Source organism: Heterodontus francisci, chromosome 32 (assembly GCF_036365525.1).
Source record: "Heterodontus francisci isolate sHetFra1 chromosome 32, sHetFra1.hap1, whole genome shotgun sequence".
NCBI lineage: Eukaryota > Metazoa > Chordata > Chondrichthyes > Heterodontiformes > Heterodontidae > Heterodontus > Heterodontus francisci.
Window position 1 is genome coordinate 31,206,698 of NC_090402.1, and position 9,087 is coordinate 31,215,784.

General features: G+C 42.9%; 1 protein-coding gene across 1 annotated transcript; it reads left to right on the forward strand.

Moving 5' to 3' along the window:
- The first annotated feature begins 480 nt into the window (after positions 1-480).
- LOC137347740 (tumor necrosis factor ligand superfamily member 15-like) lies at positions 481-8,300 on the forward strand. The gene is made up of 4 exons (XM_068012636.1): positions 481-843; positions 967-996; positions 4,634-4,684; positions 7,039-8,300. Exons 1-4 carry the CDS (start codon positions 720-722, stop codon positions 7,446-7,448), a joined length of 615 nt encoding a protein of 204 aa, XP_067868737.1. The 5' UTR covers positions 481-719; the 3' UTR covers positions 7,449-8,300.
- Positions 8,301-9,087: the final 787 nt, after the last annotated feature.

A 9,087-nucleotide genomic window follows, 5' to 3' on the forward strand; every position in this document is an offset into this window, starting at 1 on the left:
GGCTATAATGTTCTTTTCCAGCATCCCATTCCAAACACCACCTGCAGCAGAGTGTGCGGATCCAGAATTGGACTATTCACTTAGGTAAGGACCCACAACCCTGTAGTGGAAGAAAGTCATCCTCGTTCCCCAGGGACTGCCTCAGAAGAAGATTATTATTTTGTCAGTAATAGCACGGGAGCTTGAGGGCACAGATTAAATGTGAACCAATGATAATGCAGCAGAGGAGGTTCCCAGCGCTCAGGCCGAAAGGGAAACATTCAGTAGGAACACTTTAGGCTGTTTTATTAGTTATGTTTTCCGCAATACAGTCTTTCACCTTCCATTCCCCCTCCTCTCTCTGATGATGACTATCTATGCAAATCACACTTTGTGTGACGCAAAAAGTGGATCCATGTAGCGATTTTGTGCTCCGGAGTCGCAGCTTTAGCTCAGAAAGTGGCCCCTTTCGAGGCGGGCAGCCCCTCAGTGTAGCGGGGAGTTGAAGGGGCTGTGCTGGACCCCGGCAGCCGGAACTTCGGAGCGTCGGTGGGGGCAAGCGAGTGAAGGCAGCGGCTGCTCGGAAAGTCCCAGCGAGCGGAACTGCAGGCGGAGCAGGGGGATCAGCCTGAGCCACAGTGTGCCCGGCCAGGCCGACTCACACAGCCAGCTTTCCGCAGCAGCTTCTTCCCAAACCCCGAGGCCTTAAAAAAAAGTTGCAACATATTGATTCACTTAAAATGAAACCTGACCGCTTCCGATCTGTTCCCCTGAGCTGCCTCTGTGCGGCTCTTCTACTTGTCGCCTCCTTCACTTTGTATCTCATCATCAAGAAGCAAAACTCTGCTTTCCTCCTACTGGCAAGTTAACCCTTTTGCTAACTTAACAAAATAATTATTTGCTATAGATTTATTTTAATTTATATGTATATCAGGTCGTGTTTTTGATCTGCCGAAACAACAATGTTCTCATGCTCTTTTCAGGAAGAGGAAGAAGTCGAAGGTTCCGTTTTGAAAGGTAAGACTTTACTCGAACTGTTTTACATCTTCAAATACATGTTCCTGCTGAAGATCTCCAGAAACAAAAAGGAAGAAAGTTGTGCTTTGATGAGGAATGTTGCTACATTATCAGTAAAACATTCCTCCTTGTTGTTGATTGAAAAACTTGTTGGGAGGGGTGGACACTTTTGTTTTGAAAAATAGTTGGAGGTGGGATGTGAACAAAGTCTATCAAGCTGCAACTTGATTCTGACCCTGTGAGATGGGCATATTTTGTTGTTTAGATCCTAGATAAGGGGCTAAGGCCAAAAGTACGGAGCTTCACCAAGAATGGAAAGCTGGGGAAAACAAATTCAAAGAAATTAGGTGATACCAAATTTTGGTTTGAAAGGCTTTGGATTGTAAAAGAAATTAAAAACTGAGGGCTGTAATGAGTTTGAGAGTTATGAGGTTCTGGAAAGGGATAAATTAGGATAACATGGCTTTCATTTAGAGCGTTTTACAGGTCAAATAAAAAGGTACTTCACAATGGAAATAGATGTGGGAACAAATGGCAAACAATAGAGAGATTAGAAAGGAAAATCTAGTGTTGGATTTTCAGGAAGTTTTCCAAGGTGGTGAGGCAGCAAAGTTCAGTGGGTATGGGCTCCATACAGTGGGGGCTAACACAGCTGTGGCTCTGCCATTGATGGAGGAGGAATGCACACAAGGGGCTGAATTCAGTTAACCTGTTGTATGTTCTGGCAGCGGACCCGGAAATGGGTGCCATCGCCGCTCGTCACGTGTGCAGCCAACCCCACCGCAATCCTTCTTACCGTAGGCAGTCCCTCGGGATTGAAGATGAGTTGCTTCCACTCTGGTACAATGGGTTCCGAGATGGTTGATAAGTCCAATGTATGATCTGCAGACTCTGCCACATGGTGTTGCTTGAAGGGTCAGGTAGTTGAATAGTTTGGAGGTTTGTGCGCTTCCTCTGACGCCTCGATTTCACCTCTGCATGTTCCCAAGGAAGTCCCTTGAGGCATACGATTTCTTCCCGAATGAGCTTTCTCCATCTAGGACGGTCCTGAACCAGGGACTCCCATGAGTCGATGGAGATGTTTGATCTCTTGAGGGATGCTTTGAGCACATCTCTAAAGTGTTTCCACTGTCCGTCTGGGAATCTCCTGTCGTGACCAAGTTCTGAGCAGAACAGCTGCTTTGGGAGTCTGGTGTCAGGCATGTGAACGACATGTCCCACCCAGCAGAACTGGTTTTCAATGATTGGTGCCATGATGCTGGGCAAGTTAGCTTAGGAGAGGAAGCTGCTGTTGGACCGCCTTTCTTGCCACCGCATTTGGAGGATCTTGCGGAGGCTTCTCTGGTGGTACTTCCCCAGTGCTTTGAGGTGTCTTATGTAAGTTGTTCCAAGTCTCCAAAGCGTAAAATAGCACAGGGAATCACTGCTGCTCAGTAAATCAGTCTCGGGTTTGAGATCCTGATCCTCAAATACTCTCTTCCTCAGTCGGCCAAAGGCTGAGCTGGCACATAGACAACCCAGAATGGGCGCTGTGGCGCTCGTCACATGTGTGGCTGGCCCACTGCAATCATGCGACGGGCGGCCAATTATCATAATGGAGACGCGTGGCCCATCCAATCAAGCGACAGGGACTGCCTCCGAGGTGCTGATTATGGCATCAGATGACTGCAGAGCGGGCACTAGCACCATATTTAAAGCCCTGCCAGCCCTGCTTGCATTGCTGCCTTTGAGTAATTTGCCCTTTGCTGATCGCTGCTGAGCCTGCAGTGCTAGTGACTCCTGGACCCCTGCTCCCCCACTCCTGGAGAAGGACGGTGCACTATGGTAGAGGCAAGTCACCGGGTGGTCCCCATGGTTTAGTGATGCCTCCTTGGAGATTCTCCAGGCTGCAAGGGAAAGGCAGAAGATCTCCTCTTCCCCAGGGATGGCAAGAAGAGGTGCTCCCGCCAACAAGCAAGCCTGGATGGAGATCGCAGAGGAGATAGCAGCTGTAGGAACACCCCCTGAACATGGGTGCAGTGCAGGAAGAGAGTCAATGATCTCTTTCGTTCTGCCAAGGAGTGCTCCTTGGGGCGGCACAGTGGCGCAGTGGTTAGCACCGCAGCCTCACAGCTCCAGCAACCCGGGTTCAATTCTGGGTACTGCCTGTGTGGAGTTTGCAAGTTCTCCCTGTGTCTGCGTGGGTTTCCTCCGGGTGCTCCGGTTTCCTCCCACATGCCAAAGACTTGCAGGTTGATAGGTTAATTGGCCATTATAAATTGCCCCTAGTATAGGTAGGTGGTAGGGAAATATAGGGACAGGTGGGGATGTGGTAGGAATATGGGATTAGTGTAGGATTAGTATAAATGGGTGGTTGATGGTCGGCACAGACTCGGTGGGCCGAAGGGCCTGTTTCAGTGCTGTATCTCTAAACTAAACTAAACTAATATCTGTCCTTTTTGGGGCTTGCATGTGGCTGTGTGGGAAGCAGCAGGACATGCTTGTATAAAAGCAAAATACTGCGGATGCTGGAAATCTGAAACAAAAACAAGAAATGCTGGAATCACTCAGCAGGTCTGGCAGCATCTGTGGAAAGAGAAGCAGAGTTAACGTTTCGGGTCAGCGACCCTTCTTCGGACATGCTTGTATGTTTGACATTCATTTGATTGAAAGAAGCATTTTTGCCCTCTCATGCACAGCACAGTTCCTGAACCAGCACGCTCCAAAAATTCAATTTGCACAGCTGTAGCATCAAGCCCCAACAAAATTTACTCTGCATTAAATGTGGTTTTCTGTTGTAGTAATTGTATGAAGTACCTAGGGAGAAACTGTTCCCATTGGCAGAAGGGTTGAGAACCAGAGCAAACCGATTGAATGTGATTGTCAAAAGAACCAGAAGCGACATGAGAAAAATCTTTTTTTTTATGCAGTAGGTGTTTCGGATCTGGAACGCACCGCCTGAGAGTGTAGTGCAAGCAAATTCAATTGTGGTTTTCAAAAGGGAATTGGATAATTATCTGAAGCGAAGAAAATTGCAGGGCTATGGGGAAAAGACAGGGGAGTTGGACTGACTGAGTTGCTTCTTCAGACAACTGGCATGGACACAATGCCTCCTTCTGTGGTGTAACCATTCTATGATTCGATCTTGGATGACAGGAAACTAATGTAGGTCAGTGAGCTGGTGGGGTGGGTGGGTGATGAATAAATGGGACTCCTTGGAAAACCGGATAGATTAGGATAATCAATATTGATTTCAGCAGTGAGTATGCAGGGAAGGAAAAGTTGTTCGTGCTGGAGTATTTGCAACTTTGAACAAAGACGAAAAGTAGTTCAGGGTAACATTGACCATAATTACATCGCTAAATATAGATAGTGATAGAGGGAGATTAGAACTGAAAGAGAAATTACCTATCAAATGGATAAGTGTCAAGATTGGCAAGGAATATGGAGGCATTCTCACACCACTAAATAGCTAGGAAAATGGGCAGCAATATTCAGTTCTGCACAGAGACGCGTCAAAATATATCTGTTCTTGTTCGAGCAATTGAACAAGGGGATTAATATAAACTTTGCGAATAAGTCATATTTAAAAAAAAATTAAAGCTACTAAGATGGTGAATTGTTAATATCAGTAATGAACATTTTTTATTATATATAGCTTCAGATTCCATTCTGTATCACTCAGAAAGACCTGTGGCCCATCTTACTGGTAAGTGTGGCATTCAAACATGAGCAGGATAGATAAATATTTTAGAAAGTATCTAAAATGTGCTCGTATTTTTGTATTGAGAAATTGTTATGTTTTCGAGGAATACTCATTGTGCAACAGTAGAATATCTTTATCCTGATGAGAACCTTGCATTTGTGTGGACTTCCTGACAACTTTTTATATGATAAATTTTCTATGTCCAGATCTGTAATGGAAACTGCTTATGTAAACTTGTCACACTGTACTTACACCCTCCCAACAGTAGTGGTGCCATAGAACCTTTTATCTCTCAGCTTCTCAACTACAAAGAAACTTCTGTGCTCTAATCAACGTGATCACTACTTCATAAATTGCTGCATTTTTTTTATTTAAATATAAAATCAAATATTATGTAAAATTGAGGACAGAATGTATGAAGGTGACTGAATTATGTCTACATGCCCTGGTCTCATTATCTTCTGTCCTCTAATCCCCACTTCACATGATGACTGCAATTGGTCTTGATCTCCCGGTTCAGTGGCATGGGAGATTGATCAGTTACACATTAAATAGAAATTTTGAGAGTCATAGCTGGAATTCTGTGGAGCAAAATGACGGTCTAACAGAGCATTGATATAGTAGGTTATCTTGCAAAACAACTTGTATATGGTTAAACAGATAGGTCGGTCAAATGTGAAGTGCTTGAGCACTGGAATGAACCATTCTTTTTGAGGCATTGATCAATGGATCAGCATTTAAAAGTAGTACAAAGTTTCTCAACTACACAAATCTATGTGATTATCTGCTTATTTTCAGCATCAGCTTGGCTCAGTGGTAGTATTGTCACTTCACAGTCTGAATTCAAGTCCCACTTGAGGACCTGAGCAAATAATCAAGGTTGATACTTCAGTGAAGTACTGAGAAATTACTACAATGTTGTCTTTCGGATGAGACCTTAAAGTGAGGCCCCACCTGCCTGCTCATGTAGACATAAAAGATCCCATGGCACAGTTCATTGAAGAGGAAGGGAGCCCTTCCAGTGTCTTGAACAACTTTATCTCTTAAGCAACACCACCAAAATAGTTTAATTATTGGTTTATCTCATTGCTGTTTGCAGGACCTTGTGTGCAAATTGACTGCTATATTTCTCTACACAAGTGACTACAACTCAAAAAGCAATTAATTGGCTATGATTCACTTTGGAACATCCTAGGGATGTAAAAGGAGTGTTTTTTTATTCATTCATGGGATGTGGCATCGCTGGCAAGGCCAGTATTTGTTGCCCATGCCTAATTGCCTTTGAGAAGGTGTTGGTGAGTTGCCTTCTTGAACCACTGCAGTCTATCTGGTGCGGGAACACCCACAGTGCTGTTAGGAAGGGATTTCCAGGTTTTGACCCAGTGACCGTGAAGGAACGGCGATATATTTTCAAGTCAGGATGGTGTGTGACTTGGAGTGGAACTTGCTGTTCCCATGCATCTGCTGCCTTTGTCCTTCAAGGGCGCGGGTTTGGAAGGTGCTGTTAAAGGAGGCTTGGAGAGTTGTGCAGTGCATCTTGAATATGGTACACACTGCTGCCACTGTGTGCTGGTGTTGGAGGAAGTGAATGGTGTATGGGTTGCCAATCAAGCAGGCTGCATTGTCCTTGATGGCGTTGGGCTTCTTGAGTGTAGTAGGAACTGCATTCATCCAGTCAAGTGGAGATTATTCCATCACACTCCTGACACGTAGATGGTGGACAGGCTTTGTGGAGTCAGGAGGTGAGTTATGTGCCACAGAATTCCCAGCCTCTGACTTCCTTTTGTAGCCACCGTATTTGTATTTGTAGAGTTAAGTTTCTGGTCAATGGTAACCCTCAGGATATTGATTGGGGATTCAGTGAAGGTAATGCCATTGAATGTCTAGAGGAGATGGTTAGATTCTCTCTCTTGTTTGTGATGGAGATTGCCTGTCATTCGAGTGGCATGAATGTTAGTTGCCACTTATCAGCCCAAGCCTGAATGTTGTCCATTTATAAATGCAAGTTTTTTTTCTTTTTCTACTATTCATTCACTCTTCCAATATTAGAGAGGTAGAAGAAAACTAACAGACAACCCTACAATCACAAAATAATATTACATTGATTGAGACAGATGTGGAAAAAAGCACTGCAAATATGTTTTCGAAAGGAAAACAAAGTTCTGTTTGGAGAAACCACCTTAGCATCACCCCGGCAATAATATAATCATTCAAACTAGATTCTGTGTAGCGTAACTATGAGATCAGTTCTAAATGTAATTGTTAAAAGTTTTACTGGAAAAATACTACCTGTCTAACTCACAGCAAGAAGATTGATGGAAGCATATTTGCCAACTAACTTGATTTTTTTTGTATAGGAATAAAATCAAATGATGGGCATCTCCGAAAAATGGAATGGGAAACTGAGGAGGGCCTGGCATTCATCAAAAATGGATTCATTTACCAAAATGGCAGTTTGATTGTACCTGTCACTGGGCGGTACTTTGTGTACTGTCAGGTTTTCTTACGTAACATAGACTGTGTGGAAAGCAGTTTCCTCGTCGCACATACGGTCAACAAGAGAACACAAACAGATTCAGCTCCCATGACACTAATCAGCAAGAATGTCTGGTGTCAACCTAACATAGATCGCTTATGGTTTCAAACAAACTATATAGGAGGAACGTTTACATTGAACAAGGGAGATGAACTGTTTGCCAATATTTCTGATTTGACGTTACTGGGTATTGAAGAACATAAAACATTCTTTGGAGCGCTGTTACTATAAATCATTAATTGTGCACAGATAGTCAAAACCACATTGTCAGTGCTATAGCATTGCAAAGCAAAACATTTTTATTATTCAGAAGCATTAAACAGTGTTACATATGTTGGTTAAGATGCTGAAATTTGTGTAATTGAGAAGTTTATTAATTGAACAGTTGATGTGTTTTGTTCTGATTTTCTATACCATTTCAAAATTTGTATCCTTGGTGATCGCCTGTTTTAGATTTGGTGTAGTGGAGTGAACCAGATATCATGTTCAAAATAGCTTGGAAAAGAGGCCTGAACCTAGTGTCCCCAATATATTTTAATATATATGCAAAATCAATTTTAAGTATGTGCTCAAGTGAATTTCGAACTTGCTTGTTACAGTACCAGAATTGGAAGCAGCATGTATTTATATGGGACAATACTCCATATACAACCTTATTTAAAAGCATTTGGACTCCTTTGAACCAATAAAAAAAGTATGCTGTTTCTAAATGGAAGTGTTCACTAACATTGCAGGTTTCTGAAAGAAATACATTTGACAGATCTGTCACCAATGATGGAGTCACAATTAATTTTGGGTCATTTGGTAAAAAAATTCCATATTCCATCCTGATACTCCTGCTTACACATTGACCAGATTTCCAATGCATGGTTATATAAATTAGTTTGTGTATTTCAAGGTAAATTATTATTCAAAAACTACACTATCATGATATTACTTTGTTAATATTACACTCTTTCAAAATTTGAGAACAAAATGATTCCAGCAAATATATTTCTTAATATGTTCAGAATAAACATTTTAAAATTACTTCTGTATTGGCTGGAGATATATTTTTAATTAAATAAAAAGTAGCTAAGCCAAGCCTCTGTTGAAGCGTCACTGACCTGAAATGTTAACTCTGCTTCGCTCTCCACAGATGCTGCCAGACCTGCTGAGTTTCCAGCATTTCTTGTTTTTACTTCTTGAACTGCAATCTGGGATTAGGCCAGTTCCATTTTAGATAAAGATTTATAGTGACATCTGAATCACACACTTAACAGAAGATGATTGTTATCACAAACTCTCCCAGAAACCACAAGGATTTGTTTTTATTTGTTCAATGACTGTGGGTGTCGCTGTCAAGGCCAACATTTGTTGCACACCCTTAATTGTTCTTGAGAAGGTAGTTGTGAGCTGCTGCAGTCCATGTGGTGCAGGTACACCCACAGTGCTGTTAGGGAGGGAAATCCAAGATTTTGACCCAACAACAGGGAAGAAATGGCGATATATTTCCAAGTCAAGATGGTGTGTGATGATGGTGTTCCCATGCACCTTGTTCTTCTTGGTGCTAGAGGTCACAGGTTTAGAAGATGCTGTCGAAGGAGACTTAACGAGTTGCTTCAGTACATCTTGTAAATGGTACACACTGCTGCCACTGTGCGCCAGTAGTGGATGGAATGAATGTTTAACGTGGTGAATTGGGTGCCACTCAAGTGAGCTGCTTTGTCCTGCAATGTGTCAAGTGTTGTTGGAGCTGCACTCATCCAGGCAAGTGAAGGGTATTAAATCGCACTCCTGACTTGTGCCTTGTAGATGAACAGGCTTGGCAGAGTCAGGAGGTGAGTTACTCGCTGCAGAGTTCCCAGCCTCTGAATATGGACGCTTTTCC

Coding starts and splice junctions, on each gene's coding strand:
- LOC137347740 (XM_068012636.1), top strand. CDS start 720: ATGAAACCTGACCGCTTCCGATCTGTTCCCCTGAGCTGCCTCTGTGCG. Junction 997..4,633: donor CGAAGGTTCCGTTTTGAAAG/GTAAGACTTTAC, acceptor TATTATATATAG/CTTCAGATTCCATTCTGTAT. Junction 4,685..7,038: donor ACCTGTGGCCCATCTTACTG/GTAAGTGTGGCA, acceptor TTTTTTGTATAG/GAATAAAATCAAATGATGGG.